This window comes from Galleria mellonella, unplaced genomic scaffold (assembly GCF_026898425.1).
Source record: "Galleria mellonella isolate WM207_F2 unplaced genomic scaffold, CSIRO_AGI_GalMel_v1 utg905, whole genome shotgun sequence".
Taxonomy (NCBI): domain Eukaryota; kingdom Metazoa; phylum Arthropoda; class Insecta; order Lepidoptera; family Pyralidae; genus Galleria; species Galleria mellonella.
The window spans coordinates 2650663-2671146 of NW_026442174.1; the positions used below are offsets into that span (position 1 = coordinate 2650663).

The 20484-nt window shown below is 31.9% G+C and overlaps 1 protein-coding gene across 1 annotated transcript in view; it reads left to right on the plus strand.

The window, feature by feature from the left end:
* Nucleotides 1–20484, plus strand: part of LOC113510777 (steroid receptor seven-up, isoforms B/C-like) — a gene marked incomplete at its 5' end in the record, with an annotated part of 119120 nt that overhangs the window by 12228 nt on the left and 86408 nt on the right. Inside the window, 1 exon segment of the mRNA XM_026894313.3 lies at nucleotides 3198–3347. Coding sequence (XP_026750114.1) covers nucleotides 3198–3347 — 150 coding nt within the window.

Genomic DNA, 20484 nt, shown 5'->3' on the forward strand with positions numbered 1-20484 from the left:
CAAAACCCCCCTTATGGGGGAGGCTATGTTCGGCAATAAAAAATTGACGGCGTATATAATATATCGGCTATTTACTACACATTGCTGAACCTTCCTTAACAAACGGTATGGCAATCGCAGTTAAGCTTTGGTAATATTTTGAGAGGGACGCTTGCCGCTCATTCCTTGGCAAGTTCCCTTAGTTGCGTTTTACTACACTCACGGGAAAGGAAGGGGAAGCCCATTCTAGACGTGGACCACTTTGAGGATTTGTATATACTTAGAAAAATATAGCTATGTAGCAACATTTATCTACTTACTCCTTCTGGGTCTATTTCAGCAAGTGTATATTTTAACAAATAGAAAGTGACAATCTTCTCTTATACCTAAGTAAAGTATATTTATAAGTTAGAATAATCTTCGTCCCTACCATTGTTCCGAGTTTCACTTCATACCGGCGCCGTGTCAATGCACTCGCTATCATCTGTGGAATACAATTTGCAAGAGTTGATGTTCCCAGCGATAGTGGTAATTGGGAGACTGTGTTCCCGGCTAGGGCGAGTACGCGCGCCGAGGAACGCTGCGGTTCAAACGCTAATTCTGAGGCGTCTAAAAGATTACACTGTAATTACTATTTGAAGCGCTTAATGCTTAATAACACAGATATTATAACTTGTTTTTTTTTCTTATTAGATTGAAATTTGATAAATTATATCACATTCTAAATTTTATTCTGATACTAACAATATCATTGAATAGTATTGTTAATCGAGAATCTAAAAAGTAGATAAAATAATATCAAATTTAATAATTGATTATAAATCTATTCTTATTTTAAAACGAAAACGATAAAATGTTTTTTAAAATACATATTTAAATTTAGAATGCTAATTTTTAAATTTTGTTCAGCAACAAGCAAGAGTTTGCTTCGGAAAGAAAGTTAATAGCTTCAATTATACCAAAGTGAATATGACACCAAGAAATAAGCAAACCATATCGGTTTTAAAATAGAATTTTAATAATTGTAATCAGTTCAAATCACCGGCTTCTTTTGAAAGTCGCTGTATCTATGTCTTTTTGAGATGTTAATTTTTATGTCACATTTATCTACATGATAAGACAAACCACTTTTTTCGGAAGTCACTTATAATAAAAATAAATCTATATCATCATCATCATCATCATTATAGCAGCCATTAACTGTCTATTGCCGTAGGCCTCCCCTATTAATGGGGTTTTCCTACTAGTTGCCTCGCTTAAAAGGCTTGTTGACAACCGAGTTAGGTTTTAGTGATATTTTTAGAGGGACACTGTTATAGCTAAACCTATATCATAAGAATATATTTAAAAGAACTAACTGAGATACATAACTGTATAAAATATATACTCATATTACGACAAATCGAGCGTTTCGACCGCGCCGTATGCAACAAGTCATATAGTATGTTCACCTTATCTCACTTGCTACGTGAGCGAAGCCTTGCTAACGGTACCTTAAGAAAGGTTCAGAAAATACGAAAATATTCCACTTTTGTCACCAAATTTGTTGTATTTTTATAAACAATACTCATATCTGTGTATTCGATACTTTAAAATGCTAAACATGACTAGATATCGTATTGAAAAAACAGGAAACATATTGTTCTGTCCAAATCAAATATCAACAATAAATATTCATCTTTTAAATTGTTAATATAATATTAGCATTTTCTATTATAGTTGTAATACTTCCAAATGCAATCAATAATTAAGTATATGGTACTGTCGCCCGTTATTCGATTGGTTTTTGGAAATATTTTTAATCAAACCGAATATACCTAATCGTGACTACGTCTCATAAATCAGAGTTCAACTCCTGAGTATTCTAATTAAATGAAGCAACATGTTAACAAATTTCTAATATTCACATAATAATTTATAAAAATTCAAAATATTACTATTATAAGTACTATAACCGTGTAACTTAACGAGGTACAAGCATGCAAGTGAGGAGCTTAATGTAAAACACGCTATTCTAATAACACTAACTCTTAATATGCATATTATAGTATTTTAATGTTTAAAATTATAAGAAATAATAATAACATCCATATTTTATATGGTTAATGTTGTATTTTCAACAATTTTATGGCTGTATTGTTTTAATAATGAACCCTGTGGTCTTGGCATAGAATAGGCCACCCCTTCCTTTACAGTGGGTGTTTTAAGAACCGACTAAGGGAGGGCGAGAGATGGGCAGCAGCATCCCTCTTAAAACATCTGTAAAGCCTAACTGCGGTTGCCAATCCGCCAGCCAAGCGTGGCAACTATTGGCAAAACCCCAAGGGGGAGGTTTATGTTCAGCAGTGGACAATTAAAGGCTGATACAATGATGATTGTTTTATTAATTTGATTATTTCATAGAATCTGAAACAAAACTTTTAATGGCTACAAAATGAAGGCTTTCCTAGTAAAAATTGTGATTACATCTTTTTAGCGTGACAACTTCTAATAAATGATTACATCTATATAACGTCCATTGGCATTGCTAAATAATTTACTGCGATTCTGATAACTATAATTTTTCTAATGATAATCAAATTCTTTCACATTCCGCCAAATTTAATTTGCTCTCAGTCACTTTGTTGTCATACTAATTCCAATCTTATTGCCTTTGAAATAAACATGAAACAAATTAAATATTTACATGCTTTTAAGTCTGTTGTTTAACTAAAATTGTTTCTTATTATAATGTTTACGTTTAATATATTCATGATAGTGGTTTTAACTGTCTTTAGATCGTTAAGTTGGTATTTTAACTGTTCCATAGATTCATTTCGATTTGATGCTTCCATACGAATCGTCAAATTATTGATATCGAGTAGCCATTGATATATGGGATTATGCTAATGGCATTAAATGTATTAACAAGCTTAACTAACAAGTAATTACTACTGCCTATAAACTATTTTAATGGATAGACAAAACAAGGGAAATATTTATCAATTTTATTATTATTTGTTGTTTTGCTGCTTATTCTATTTTTCGGACAAATGCTCAAGAAACAAATTAATTTATTCAAAACTTTTTCAGTTTCAACTAAAACAAGTTCAAGTTATAGAGAGTCTTAATCATTAAAATGTGAAATCCAGTTTGTTTCTAATTCAATAAAGATCAAAAGCATCTAATCATCATAAAAGAACCACCATACATTTCATATATCAAAATCTCTCCCACAGGTTGCAAATCATTTTTCAAGAGGTCCGTGAGGAGAAACCTGACATACTCGTGCAGGGGCAACAGGAATTGCCCAATCGATCAGCATCATAGAAACCAGTGCCAATACTGCAGACTGAGGAAATGTCTCAAAATGGGCATGAGGAGAGAAGGTGAGTTCAGTGACATATTAAATAAAAAAAAACAAAGGGGCAACATTTTCCCATGGAATTTTCTTATTCAAAATTAAAAACTCTAATAACAAACTAAAATTTGGCTTTATTCTATACAAATATATGAATAAACTAACCAACACTAACGTCCATGCCTATATTGAGACATTTAAAACCCGTGTTATTAAAGTTTTCTTTTTGTTCACCGGTACTTTACGCTACTCTGTAAGTACTATGTAATATAAGTTTTAATATTACAGCCTCGACATTACTCAGCGAACGTGCTTAAAATCTTTCGTTATTGCTACTTTAATTGCTTCTTGGAATTTAAGTGTCGACAAAGCGGTTCTTATAGTAATGTTATTACATCTTCACGCTGTCTTACAAAAGGGAGTCTAATATGTTCAGTACATTGACAATTATTTATATCTTATTATGTAATATAAATTCCATTTTTGAATGCATCACATATATATGAGTAATAAAATCTTAACATAATTTACTTTAATATAATTCGTTTTATGATGTAATTTACTTTTATCAAGTGTACCTTTGTAAAATATGTCTTCATAAATATGAGTATTTACTAATTCACGAGCTAAATCTAATTTAGCCTCTAATATAAAATTATAAGATACGAAGTCTTATTCTACTGGTGGATCACATTTTATATATGTAGTTAGATTTAAAAAAAATCATATATTTTACTAAAATTTTCATAAAAGTGATTTAACTTTCTGTATATTATGATTGACAACTTTAATTCATACAGATAAAAAATTCCTCAAAAAAAATTTTATTATTACCAATCAAGGACTTGAAATTAGATTATGGAAAACCATTTTTAAGTATTTTACTTGTATATTAAAGCAAGTACTATTATGAAACTAATTAAATTAGTACTTACATTGATACTGGTGATTCTTGGGACTTGATGGACCGTTACATCATCATATAATGACAAAATTAATTTACCAATCAAATAAAAAGTTTACAAATATATTCGTAGTATTTCCGTTTATTTAATTATATTAAGGGAAATTTACAACTATGGCAGTGGTTAATTGTAATTATTTAGTAAAATATTATTAATTTTAACTTTATCAAATTTCGGATAAACAACAGTTATCGACTGCTTTCATGTAAATTATCACTTTTATCTTGTAAATATAGTATGATTCATTTCACTAGTCATTTCAGAAGTTACAAATATTTTACAAAAAAATCTAAATCAATTAACTAAACGCTTGCATTTTATTTTAGGTTTATCACTCTAATATTTTCAAATGAAGGTAGCTCAATACTCAAAAATACGATACTGTTATCTTCATATAAGCAATAAACTGTTTCATTAATAATGTAAAAATCTCTAATATTAATATAAGTGGCCACTACAAAAAGCTCAATAAAGATACATTGATTGTCACAAGTGTAATTAGTAAAACCATTAATCATGGTAAGTCATTAGTGGGACTCGCCAAGGGCACTAGTCTAAGTGTGTTGACGATTGAGCTTAATATAAAGTTACTAGATGTAATAGTGTATTATTAGACTGGAATTAATAAAATCAGTTATTGTTTTATAGATAGCGAGTTGATTGATGATATAGATGACAATGATTTTAAGTCGACCTCGAATAGGGTCTTTAAACGCATTAAAAAGTTAACTAGTTGGATTATAATTTTAATGGGACCGTTCAATATCATTTATTTTTTTTTCGCGTATATTCTTACTGCTCTATAAAATTAATGGTTAACTTTACGAGTTAACTTTATTCGATATTTACTAAACAGATAGTAATTAAATAGAGAAAGTAATAAGAATCAATTTATGAATAAGATAAAATTAAAAATACTAAATGACCATAGTTGCTTTATAATAAATAATTTAAAAAATAATATTTCCGTTTTAGACAATGTTGTTTTTTTCACCTATAAAGATGAATAGTATTTTTCTTTGTGTACTGTTCAGCAGTGAGCAAATGATGTTCATAATAAAAAAGAAGTCATTGTCTTAGGCGATTCTAATTTGGAAACAAATGTGTAAATGTTAAAACTATTGCTCGTGTCAAGGCCGTTTCAAAATCAAATGAGCCTTGAATGCCATTTTATGATGTATACGCGACAATGTTCGAGACTTCAAAAGCCATATTGAGAATAATAAACTTGGTGACTACATTTTATTGACGGGACGAGCTGTGAGTATATTGCAGTTACGTAACAAAACACAAAATTTACGATACCTGACATATCTTAAATATCTGTTGATTTTATTTCTTGTAAATGAATGTTGGTTCTATAAAATTGAGCATAAAAGTTCTATTCTGATCTTAATAACATGTCAGCCTCATTCTTTCTCTAATTTATGCCCCTGCTCATGTTTGACTAATTTTATAGAAAAAAAAAGTGTCCAAGTACTAAAACTTGATTGATTAATATTTAACTAAAAAGTTTTTTATGATGCAGATAAGATTGAAAACAAATCGTGGCTCAGTCAACAACTCAGACTCAAAAGGTTCCATATTGATTAGCAGTAACAACTTGAATATTTTACCTTTTTATTTGCCTTTTTTTCTTTCTCTTTCTTTCTATTATAAAATAAATGTATTATAAAGTTTATTTTTATTAACAAATAACTATCTTATTGACAATTAACAGCCTAAGTAAGATACTCTGGTATTCATGGACTCAAATTAGGGCGACACCAAAATTTTGCACGTCAATTCTATTTCCGACCAGCTTTCATAATATATTAAATACTGTTAACCAATTTAATTGACCCGAAAAACAGCGGTCAGCTTACCCCCTGCCATGTTGGATTCGAATATGCTCAATAAAATGAGGACAAATAGCATGTTACTTTCACCACATTGGCAACAGTGACAAAATACCTTTGACTATCTGGGTTTATAGTACTCGCAGAGAGAATTTATCTCTAAAAAATTTCTCATTTTTTCTATAAACAAAGCAAAAAACAAATTTTTGCGACTAAAATTTCACTTACATGTGTACTCAATTTTTCTTATTCTTATGGATATTTTTAAAAACCTCTTAATTTTGATACAGGTCAATATGGGAAAATGCAATTTAAAATTTTAAATGGCTGTACCAATATTCTTTGTTGTGTTCAACAAATCATTCAGTTACAAATGTGAAAGTTTGAAAAATGTTCGCATGTTTAGATATAACTAATAAATAAGGTAATTAATAATATTTATAACTAATAAACGAGACCTAAATGGATTTAAATGAAATTTGATGTGTATGTAATGTATACAAAGGCGAGCTTATTTCTACAAGAGTTCTCTTCTAGCAAACCCAAAATGAAAAGAAGTACCTATCAATATTAACAGATAGAGCGGTATACAATACTGTGACAATTTACAAACAAAAGTTTTAGTAGTAAATCTTAGTAAATGTAAAGATTTTATAAAAAGAAAGATCATCTTTGGGGCTTTACTGAAACAAACTTAACCGCGTACTAAATATATCTAATTTAATATTATTGTCTGTTGCTATAAAAATTCGAATTATAGAAAATCTAAAATCTTCTATTTACATTAGAGATACTTACATCATATAGAAGTAAGACTTAAGATTAGGAGTATTAATAAGACATAAGATATCCTTTATCCTTATCCTCGAGGGTACATCATAATCAAGAGTAATTGAATAGCAAAAATCTAAACATATCTAATAATATCATTACAAATATAATACTTTACAAAGATTTCTATACAAAACACGTAAACAAATCACATGCAGAAATAAACGAAAATACGCACAATATAGAACAGGTGTTTAATGTTAAAGATAACGTAGAGGTTGAGGTGATTTCCTCGGTCGTAAAGGAAGCGCTGTTTGAGGGCACAGAGGTTGAAGAGTTCATAACGCGCCGGACACCCGCTGCGGTCGCTGATTACACAAAAGTCTTCGTACACCTGTTCAATTTTAAGCTTATTTATTCGAATATTTTGTACACTAATGCAGTATTAAATTCTGATTGTATTGTAATCGACAATCAGATATTAAATATGACTAAAACCGCTGATCTGATAGTCGTGCGAATAATTTATTTATTACTCGCTTTTACCAGCGACTTTGTTTACGGGACTGGGATATACCGATAAGTAAATAGTAGCCTATGTTCTTATCCATGTCAAGTAATCGTATGTATTAAATGTCATGACAATTGATTAAGCAGTTAAAATGCTAAAAGGTAACAATAAAACTCAAATTTACATTTATAATAATTAGTAGAGATGAATCTAAATATCAAATAAAGATACTTTTAACTTTTGTATCTTCAGGATATGTCTCTTATGAGGTAGACAGTAATAACCAAAGGTCATTGACCTATATAATTACACAGATATCTTGCTTCGTCCACTTTCGTAACTCGTCTCTTGCAAGAGGGCCGATTCCAAATATTCTTGCCTTCTTCCTCTGATAATACGAAGCCTATCTGAGATATATATTTAATTGTCTATAATTATATATATTTTTTTATGCACCTTTATGGCAAAGAAGCTGATGGCTCATCAGATGAGAAGTGTTATTAATAATAATATTACCTAATCTGGAGCAAAACTAGCTGTGTAGTTCATTAAGGAACACAACGCTAAACTAACCTAAAAATAATGAAACTTGCTAACAAATAACTGCTGCCTGATGAATAGAAATAATTTATTTTCCCAATTACAAGACTAATAACTCGTTTCAATTTGTCTCTAATAAATTTATTGCATTGTAAATTTTACCAAAGCGATTAAATCTATAATATATATCATGAATATTTTACAGAACTACTATTTAATTGGCAGAAGTCAAAGTTTTAACTATTCTGCCTCATACTGATTTTATTGCTTAAAAATTTAAAACATCTTTTTATTCTTCCCATTGTCAATTTAATCGGTCTAAAAAACCAGTTTTCAATTTTACCTAAGTATATTTTTTGTAGCGACACTTTTTATTATTATACATCGCACCATTGCAATAGCACCATTAGTATTATTCAAACTGGTACTTCCGTGCAGATAATGCAAAGGCCATATACCGGAAAGGACACGGTAACCTGCTGCTCTCAATTCAACCCTTGAGCACCCCATTAGACCTCGACCAAGCATCCCTCATATTTTGCCCAACAAACGATTTGTTTGCTGTCAACAAACAAAAGAAAGGTGCAAACGTTACAGAATCCGAGCACCTTTTTAAAGATTAACTGTTAATAGAAAAAAAAAGCAAGTGTGCCTCTTTGTCGCTCTGTAATCGTCTTATATCAAACTTGTTGAACAAAGATCTGGTTGAGATTAGAAGCGTCGACGCGTCCTTTGTTAATTTTTTTCTTCATATAACTTTGTTTTGTGGGGCTGATAGTTTCTAAAACTTTTTAGCGGTCCATTCAGGTGGTGAGCTACCACCGAATAATGATTGTGATGGGGAATTTGATCTGTTACAGATATCATTTTAATGTCAGGTAATGGTCACTTTCTATTGTATAAAATCGAAACAACATAAAAGCCATCGATCGTTATATTATAACGATCATTGGCTTTTATCTTAAATAACATAATGATATTTATTTCTGCTATATATATATATATTTAATTAAAACTAAAATAGACTCTTTTATTATTTAAATATTTATTATTCAACAAAGAATACTATTGAAATAATATATATGCAATAATTATACGTAAATAAACACATAGAAGTCATAGATTTATAAATAAAAGATTCTAAAAGCTATGAAAAAAAGCCTTAAGAATAATTTTTCTATTCAAGTTCTAACAGTCTAGTACATTCTGACAATGTTTTATGTGCAAAATAAATGAAACATAGCACACATACCGATTGATTAATTAACCACATTAGTGGAACCGGTTTATTAAATAAGTGCATAAAAGTATAGCTAAACAATGCACAGGGTCCGTCCGTCACTTGGAGTGAACAATGGCTGACACCTTTTGTTTAGGGAGCATCAATCACAAGGCTCATTGTTTGGAATATCTTAATAAGTTTTTGTGCGGTACCGGTCATTTAGAAAGATTTCTGCTATCGGCGCCGATATTCCCCTTGGGGCGTTTTGCGATGAATTTTAATGAAATTCATTTTTGGATGGAAATCGATCTGCTTTACTTGTAACTATGTATACGGGAATTGTTATTTTAACACATAATTATGTCTTTGCTGAACAATAGATACTAAATTAATTATATTACAAGCATTTTTACATTAGCTTGATTATAACGTGATCTTGAATAGATAAAATGGATTCAAATAAATAATTTCCAAAACGGTATTGTCACCACCGTAAAATCTGACCTCACCTCAATCTGTCGAGTCTTGTAACCGTTTATAAGCCACTTTCCTTTAATCCGTGTTTAAAATCTGTAAATTTTTGTACACCGGAAACCATGCACAATGCGCTTGCATTGTATTAGCTGTCAAAAGCATCATCCTTGGCTAAAGGTTCCCAGGGGTTGCAAATTATGGCAATGTTTGCTTCGCTTATTATTTTTAAAAAGTTAAAGCCCCATACACGCCTATTGTCGACAAAAGAAATGTCGAAAGGATCGGCGTTGCGTTTTGAGGAGGGTGTCGATTTGTGTCTAGAACCAGGTGTGGTCATTGTTGGTCAACTGACCATAAGGATGGGCATGTTTGCATTAGACCAGTCTAGTTTGCAAAACATTCATCACCACCGTGAGAAACGTAACGTTCTTTTGAATGTCCACCTAATGGTCATTAGTGCGTCCGCGACAATAATGGGAAGATTGTAGAAGTTGATATAATAAAAGTGTACTTCAATGTTTTCCACTAAACATTAATCTAATGACTTAATCGTTGATAAGTAACAATGCACATAGAGAGAGCAACTCGTAGCATCACCACGCATCCACTTTGTCTGCTGCGTCACAGCCGAAAGATATTATCGTTTCTAGTGAGTATAATAACTGTGACATGTTTCGTACGACGCTCCAGGGCCGCACTTAATGGTCGTCATTCTGGGAAAACTGAGTCTTACTATCCGCGTCCAACATAAAGATATCATCACGACGAACGTGCCGACGCGTTCCCACGATTCGGTCGCGAAAAACCCTAATTCTAAGGTTCTGAGTGACCCCTACCGGACATCAGTAATGCCGAGTAAAAACATTAATTAAAATAGAGACAACAAGCTGACCGGTTTTGGTCAATGTGCTTGACCCACGGGACCTGCCGATACTCGCTCGGGGTGTCGTAAGCTAATTATATTTCCGCACGTTTTGTCAAACGATTTGCATGTGAATTGGGGCTCAATACAATAGAAAATAGCACTAATCCGCCTCTGAAAGGTTCTTGGTAGGGCAGGTAAAACCCGAATATGGCCCGACTACTTGCCTCCACTGTTGTTAGAAACCCGATAGGTTATCTCTATAAATATTACCTTTACACTGAATAATTTAGCAGTAAAGAATATTCAATTTTCCATAAAAGTATATTTCATCGATTATCTTGTTAACCATCACAGTTTTAATAAATAATAGTTATGTTTACTGATTTTGTAATATTTGATAAAGATTCGTGATTAAAAACAATGCCCAAATATACAACAGACTTTTTTTCATCTTCACCTATTATCGCTCATTGGTGCCTCGCCAGTGTATACCGTTAGCGCAGGTGGGGTTACTATTCCATTATCACCCATTAAAAAAAAATATTATTTTACTTTATAAATAACTTCTTATATAGACAAATCGAGAAATCGTTTTAAATAGTATGCGATACTAGCAATAATGTGAATACTGTTTTTTCATATGCTCGTATATATTAAGTAGATATGAACTTCAAATATTTCTTAAATGTTAACACAACACGATATAAATAATAATCCTATGCAAATTCCAAAGACGCATTCGTCTCTTTGGCATAACGTAGATGCTATACAGAATTATATGAACCAAACCAATTCGAAAGAGTCATAAACTCCGAAGCGAAATGGCGTCACAAAAAGGAATCAAAGTGTAAAATCATTTGTGTCGGATTAAAAAAGGAGCTAGCGAACGAGCGTGAGATATATACCACTATCAATCACCTGGTGATTTATATTCTCTCTCCGGGATGATGTATCACCGCTCAGGACCCGGTCCACTCGACCGATGGTAAAAGTATTCGATAATTAACTTTTTAAATTTTGACGGACGCCTTCATCTCTGTATGTAAAAAATCATCGGTACCGAGTATGTGAAATCGGCAGAACCACTAACTATTAAACCATTAATGCAAATGCCATCTATATTCAAAGCCATAAAGACCACATTTCGATGGAAACGTATTCTGTTTAACCTGTTGCTGAGTTATTCCAACGTTGGTATTTAGATGGTCTTTATAACATTTACTTTTAATACGTTCAACAAAAGATTCTACTGTGGGCTTATTAAAATTTTTGCATATTTTAATACGTGATTCATCGTCTTATAAATGATAACTATCAAAAAAATGTTCGAGTCCAATATATAATACAGTAACTTATATTTCTAAATCAGAAACGTATTATGAATTATTAATAATGATCAATTTACAAATATTTGAATTAATTTTTGAGTGTATGGCGCTAAAAGAACATAAATATTTTCCGTATACGAACGTGTATGAACGGCGTACTGTGCTTAGGAGTGTGGATAAATATAGAATAATTCATCAAGTACAACAAAACATGACACTGTAAAGCACGTCAAAATATTCACCTACAGGGGTTACCTCAATAGCCGTTCCACTTGCCAGCTCGGGAATCGAAGGCGGACCCCCGTGGCGCAGCCGGCATGCGCCTAACGAACTATAGAGGTGATTTATCGGAGCGGGGCCTACTCACACTCTCTGATGCTAATTCCTTTACGACGTGTGATGTTAGGTAATGAAATATCTCCGCTGGATTTCTTCGTTTAATTTGATTTAGTCCTATATTTGAATTTTAATATTACGTACATTAAGCCTTCCTTTTTTATTTTTTTTTCATATATACTTACCTATTAATGATAGATCAATATACAAAAATTATATAAAAAATAACTAGTACTCATAATAATTTTAATGTGATATAAATATAATATGTTATAAAAAATTGTTTTATATTGTTTATTTTGATTCATAATTACTAATGACACAATTTTATTAATTAAAAATTTTATCGATTTATTTTAAAAGTAATTCAATAATTTATTGGCATTACTCTTACAACCGACTCTGTTGGAGCTACCACTGTGTTTATTGATTCAATATTATATAAATTCACATCGATATCGTTCTATAATTCAATTCTAATCTATACACCCAGATTGGCACTAAAACTATTTATGATAGTATTACCAACAGGTGAAATTTTCTCACAGTCGGCTCGGTCGTTCTAACGCAGTATAATCTCGAATACTGCGAGTAATACACGGTTTGTATGTATATTGGTTACTACGTTAGTAGTCTCAGCAAACCTGTTCCTGGTCGTGCCCTCTGTACCGTACCTTACTATAATGTATTTATATCCACTCCTACAGTTTCACTTTGCGTCTCGACATCTTGAATTTAATGATCGGAAACTTTCCTAAATTATTTTTCAACTAATAACTAAATTGTGAAAGGCTAGACTCTGATCATATTTGATAATGATTTAGTACATTAAAAAATACTAAATATTTCGTTGACAACTTAATGTGTCTTAGTAAAATTTCAATTACATTAGTAATGGACAAAAAGTTTGTTTGTCGATCAATACAAAATAAATCAATTGTAACGTAACGAATTGTTCAATAAATCGATCCTTAATAATCATTCAAGTTTGTTCAAAATTAAAACAGGATTTTTCCGAGCTGTCACTTAGAATTCATCTGATGTCCGCATCTCTATATGTCAGCCCGTCTACGTCCGTCATTACACGTGAATCATCCTCAGTATCGTGCTTGGAGAATTTCGTGAGGTCACAGTTTAGTATAGCGGTTTAGGCGCCCTGCGGTCGTTTGCCCGACAGAGATAGATTTATTGGAAGCTGCAGACATAGGAGCAGGACGAGGCTACTCCTCTCTGTCTAGCACCGACCGTTTCGTGACCCCACAGCTAATCACATATCTGCAAGCGTATTATGATTATCGCAAGCCTTCGTTTCTCGTACGTTGTTGTGGTCAGTGACTCCGTGCATGGTATCTTCATTTCTATATATTATTTTTGGTTGTCTATTTTTGTCGTTACTGTAATTCATTATCAATTTATTTAAATACATTGATAATTTTTAAGTTTTGATAAATTTATTATTACGTATATATAGATGTTTCTTTTCAACTCTCTCTTGTACTACTGTTGCCTTCTCACTACTTTTATTGCCACAATATTAGATTGACTACTTAAATAAAATCTCTTTTCAAGATACGTTCACGTATACTTCCTAGATACATATATTTATTTACTAGAGGCTACAGTATGGGTGTTTTTAGGGTCGGCAATGCGCATGGGACATCCTTAGTATTACAGGCATCCGGACGCCGGTTCACTGTTGTCCATAGACTACAGTGAACATTTATCATCAGGTGGGCTTATGCTATTTATCACAATTATATTATTACTGTAGGTATTTTAGAGATTATTAAAGAATAACTGAGTTAATATGAGACACTCCTCATGTCTACAGGCGACGGTTACCACTTTCCATCAGGTGGGCCGCCAGCTTGTTTGCCATTCTAAGTTGCATAACAAATAATAATACTAATATATGTAAAATATAAAATGACAATCTATATGGTTAAAGTGATTATCTAAACTACAAACATGATGAACCTCATTATTCGAGATATTTATTGCGAGATTTATTACTTCTACTAACAAAATTCTAATTAGCATTAAAAAGTAAAAAGTCTTCCCATGATACTTGCATAGAATTAATTAACGGAAACACTAGTTAAAAATTCCTCAACATGTTTCCGTTTCGCATGAAATTATATAATATATCTATACCAGTGATTAAATTTAACCTCAATATTTAGATCTTTAAAGTAAATTACACTATAAAATTAAGATTGTACAAACGTCGCTTCGAAGTCAATAGATGCATCGATCGATTATGTTGGTACATATCTGACCTTAACATAAATCTCCAGCGGCGTTTAATAAGTGGATAATTACAAAAACCAAAGACGTACTAATGGGGTTATTGGCAGGGACTCGGTTTATTCACGGCACGTGCCCACAGATAACTTTATTACACAGACTCCAATATTTTCAAGAATTTAATCTTTACGATAAGTAATTATTTTATCTATAACCGTATTGATGTCTTCCGCGTCCGGTTCCTTCTATTAATAGTTGTTTAGATATGCAACTCTATATGTGGGCGGTTTGTTTACATTTTTTACATACACTTACTTTCTATTATATTCACTGTGAGCATCTTTTGCTTTATAAAGACCATTAATCCTTTTACTATTCTCCAAACAGAAACAAAATAATCGAGCTTCTAATCAAACACCTCATTCGTCAATGCCCGTTGTTTCGAAACCGCTTTCTACATCACCAAAAGCTAAATCGTAATCTGTATATTAGAAACAATATTTCTCACTGTCGTAAAACTCGTGAAGTTCTTAATGATATCAAAACACAACCGTTATATTAACAAAAGCTGGACGGTGGACCATTTGTTGTGTTGGCGACACGAGTCGCGTGCTGGGCTATGTATGATAAAAAGCAACATAAATAACGGATTATCAACTTGTATCGAGACGTAACAAGATAGCGGCTAACAACCGAAATAAATAGATGAACGGTAAATGAAGTTGTGTACTGGCTTATTTAAAACTAAAAGACGTATGGTGATGTATGGGTTCATGTATATTATGAATCTAATGGTAGTAACAGCTAGAAACACTGCAGATGTCTTCCGTAATGGTTCGATTTATAGCATGTTATTTATGTTTTTGTTGGGCATCACTTTGTTGGTCGTTAGTGGGGAAATCTTTATCTAGCTTCACGTCTTAATATGTCATTTTGGTATTAAACTGTTGTTCTTAATTAACGTTATTATGAATTTATACCGCAACATTATTACTAAATATTAGTTCTTTTTTTTTATTATAAAAACGTTTTTTTAAATAATCTATGAACAGATACAAATTCAAATTAGTCTAACTCTTTACCAAAAATTATTTTAATTCTATATTCATAAAACTATCTCCATTTAATTTGATAATTATGATTTCCAGTCAATTGGCTTTCGGCTTTAGTTCGAATAATGAATACAGAATTTATTGTGGATTACAATGTAAACATAAACGACAAATATGGATGTACTAATTCCATGAACACAATTAACTATTAACAAGAAATATTTACTAAAGAATGACTATGTAATCAAGTAATCAACATAGATTGGTATTCAATAAGAATACGCCTCCAATCAATGTTGCGTTGGAGCAAAACCAATACCAATGTCATACCTACATATATATCGTTTTGCCAGTAGTTGCCACACTTGACAGGTAAGTTGGCAACCACAATTTGGCTTTTGGTGATGTTTTAAGAGCGACACTGCTACTCATCCCTCGTCCTCCCTTAGTCGCCTCTTACGACACCCACGGGAAAGGAAATGGTGGCATTCTATTCTGGGACCTCCACAGCGAATGTGGATTGATTGTCATTCAATAACAATATTACGCCTTACCATAAACAGCACTGTGGAATTAACCAGCCCACAATCATAAACTGCGTAACTACTAACGTAAGCTAGTCAAAAAAGTCCCTTATCCATTGAACTATAGGAAATACAATTACTTAATTGTGTACCAATTAATGTTGTATCTATAATAGTTTTATAATATCGATTCACAGTAGCGAATTAGCACAGGGTCGTAATTGTCAATGCATTTAAATCATGTTAGAGCTTCACTTTATCCTTGTGTGATCGTATTTGTAATTGTAAATAACGTTCTAGCAACATAATTACGTACTCCACTAATAAAGCGGTATTTATGTGCACATAGTAGTCACGTATACAATTTACTATGTTATAATAAAGACAATATGAAAATTGCGTCGCCTGTACCTGTTTTTTTAATGGACGATAATGGAATGGTAACCCCTGCTTGCGCTAACCGTACACGTTACGGGACACCAGTGAGGGATGATAGGATAGCCCATCGTGATTATTACACCTAGAATTCAATACGATAGTTTCCAGGGGAGAACCACGTGGAGGTCTACCTGACAGGGTATATTGTTAGCAGTGGGAAGGATAGTCCGCATTACCTTGTATAGTATTATATTATCTGTGGCATTACTAACAATGTAAACATACAAATCGTTGAATTGACTGAAAGCAAATATATTTTTTATTTTTCTTTCTTTAATTATTTCTTATGATCTTTTAATTTATTTGTTTACAAATATAACCAAAATTCGATATTATTCTTTATATCAAGGAGCTTATGTCTTTATAAAACTTGCCTGTTCTGTTATACTTACAATAATGTTTAAATTTTACAAATTTACTTTTAATAATCTTTAATAATATAATAAGTCTTTAATTTCTGTCTACTCTATGTCATAGTTTATGACATAGAGCAGACAGAAAGTGCCAGTTTACTCAACATTTTGATAGCATCAGGTAGGTCTAAATTCTTTTTTAAATAATAAATATAGAAAGGTAACTCGACAATAATAATAATAATAATAATAATAATATAATTTATTTGCTCAAATATGGGTATGACAGATGTTACATTAATAGGTTATTACGCCTCCATATTTTACCATAAATGGCGTGCAAATCTTCTCTTAATATAAATATTACTCAATTTCATATGTCACAATGTCTTCATTATAATAGATTACAGAAAAAAAAGAAAACCACTACATCAAAATTTGTCTTGTCTCTTGTCTCATGGGAATACAACGCAGTCATTTATCGTTTGTTTAATTTTTAAAACTATCTGTCATATATTCATTTAGAGAGTAGTATGCTTTGTCAATTAGTATCTTCTTTAGTTCCTTCTTAAATAGATGCAAATGATTAATGTCTTTTATATATTGGGGCAATTTATTGTATACTTTCAGACCCATGCAGAATATACTATTATTGTATACTGTTGTGTTACACTTTGTGATTCGAATAATATGACAATGTCTTTTGCTTTTTAGAGTTTCATAATCAGTAATATTAGATTTTATTAAAACTGCAGCTTCATAGAGATAAAGTGAGGGAAATGTCAAAATTTTCAATTTCTTAAAACATGGCTTGCACGACTCTGTTTCCTGTATTCCACATATGGAACGAACACATTTTTTTTGGCTTTTAAAAGCTTTTTCTCTTCCTGAGGAATTTCCCCAATAGAGAATTCCATACTTGAGCGTTGAGCCTACAAACGCATGATAAGCGCTCAGAAGTGCAAATTGATTAGCTACTTTTCGTAACAAGTAAAGTGCATAGGAGTACTGATTTACTTTTGTACAAACGTGATCAATCTGTGTTTTCCAAGTCATATCAGAGTCAATATGAATACCTAAAAAGTTAATACAATTAGCTTCCTTAATTTTATTCCCCATATAATTAATATTTATATTATTCAAAATTTTATTTTTGTTTTTAAATGTCATAAAGTTAGTTTTGTCTATGTTCATCTTTAGGTTATTAGCTTCTAGCCAGGAGACCATGTCTTTTAATGAGTTATTTATATCCTCTTCGTAAAGTTTGGGATCGTCATTAGTAAAAATTGCTGTGCTGTCGTCAGCATATAGGATCATTGGATGAGTAATAGCTTTAGGCAGATCGTTAATATAAATTAGAAACAATAATGGCCCTAATATGCTTCCTTGAGGTACCCCGTATTTTACAGTTCTTTGTTCAGATTGATATTTCGTTTCAGTGTTATTATTTGTTTTTATTCTAGTTATTTCTGTAATTTGTTTTCTGCCTTGTAAATATGATTTTACAAGGTTAAGTACATTTCCTCTGATCCCATATATCTCCAATTTTCCAACGAGGATATCACAATCTACATGGTCGAATGCTCTAGTCATATCCATAAATAAAGCAGTTGTATTCTTTTTATTATCTAGATTACTCATAATTTTGTCTAAGAATTTATGGACAGCTAAATTTATTGACTTTCCCTTTCTAAATCCGAATTGTTCATCTGTAAGAATTTTATTTTTCTCAAAGAAATCATACATAGACCTGTAAATAACTGCTTCAAAAATTTTTGATATTATTTGTATTAGTGCGATAGGTCTATAGAATTGGATTTTTTTCTCTATCATTCTTTTTAAATATCGGTTTAATTACAGAGACTTTTAGTTTGCTGGGAAATACGCCATTTTCTATGCTTCTATTAATTATGTGGCTAATCACTGGTGATATGATACTAGACACATATTTAATTACTTTTGTGCAAATACCATCATACCCTGTACTTTGGGTATTTTTTAGATTTTTTATTATGTTTTCAATCTCATGAGAGTTAGTAGGAGCCATGAAACAAGAGTTGCTGATTCTCCCTGTTATCCTTCTTAAGTATTTTACGTCAGTACTGTGAGATTTCTGTATGTCGTCAATAAAAAAATTGTTGAAAGCTTGCGCAATATCTTCAGGCTTTGAGATATATTCTCCATTAACTATTATTTTTTGAATTTCCTCCGGAGGGATATTTTCATTTTTACTGTTAATAATATTCCATACCGCTTTTGATTTGTTAGTGGCCGTCTCAATTTTATAGTTGTTTTGTGATTTTTGTGTCAATTTTATAATCTTCTTTAATCTTTTAGAGTATTCAATAAAATTACTTTTCTCAATTCACAAGGATCTGCATTCTTAGTTTACTGTAATTTTTTTTTTTTTTTTTTTATACCACTGAGGTGGCAAACAAGCATACGGCCCACCTGATGGTAAGCGGTTACCGTAGCCTATGAACGCCTGCAATACCAGAGGTATTACGCGCGCGTTGCCGACCCTGAAGAAACCTCTTTACCCCCTTTTGAAGAACCCCATGCTGTAGTCTCTCGGGAAAACCTCGGCAGGGAGCTCATTCCATAACCTGAGTGTTCGTGGGAGAAAGCATCTCTGAAACCGCGTTGTACATGGGACGCATGTAAGAAATTGTAGATTGAGACAATCTCAGTTCAATTCACTTATCGTGAAAAATTCACCGAGAGTTAACTCTCGATGATTCCTGGAAGTAGAGCTATAAAGCTTTCAATATTCTGTTAAATGTAATCATCATCAGCATACTTCCCATTATTCAATTTTGATTCAATCATCTTGTGTTTCTGTCAGTTATATTCCACTAACTATAAATTATTTATTTATTTATTTACACTTTATTGCACCAAGTAAAAAGAGAAATAACAAATACGGTAAATATTAATGAGAAGTGATACAAAAGGCGGCCTTATCGCTAAGCAATCTCTTCCAGACAACCTTTGGGTAGAAACTGATTCATTACTGATTCATAAAATGTCATAAAGTGAATAAAAGAAGAGTATAATGTGATGTCCATTGATGGGTTTTAGAAATATCAAGGCTGTGAACAAATGCGCAGCAGATTGTCCGGCGGAATAGACAGATCTTTTAAGAGACAAATCGTTTCCTCCAAGCGAACTATGTCAAGAACAAATTTGCTAACTGAATGTATTTTTGTCGACCTCCCGTCCCTTATTTGGACACCATACGATTCATATTCCCATGTCAACAAAAATATTAGGTCTATTGCGGACGCGGTTTGAATAAAAACAATTTATAAAATCATTTAATGCAATGATCACGTAAATAGGGTACACACGTGCTTTGGCTTGTGATGTTTCGTGATGTGCCTTTGGAAGATGATTCATCTAAATTACAGGAGCATTTGTATCATTTGGTTTTATGGAAAATATGTTCATCACAACTTATTGGACTCCAACTGCTGGGCACGAGTCTCTTCTTATAATGACTATAAATTTATTAAAAATAAAAGAAATCCCCGACATAAACAAGCCTAGAAAAAGTACTGATGACCTTAAAACACCTGAACAGATCTTTATAAATTGTAAATAAGAACTATTTTGATTACATTGCCTTTAAAAAACCCGCATCATAATCGATCAATTAATTTTGGAGCTACAATGCCATAGACAGACGCAGACACGTCAAA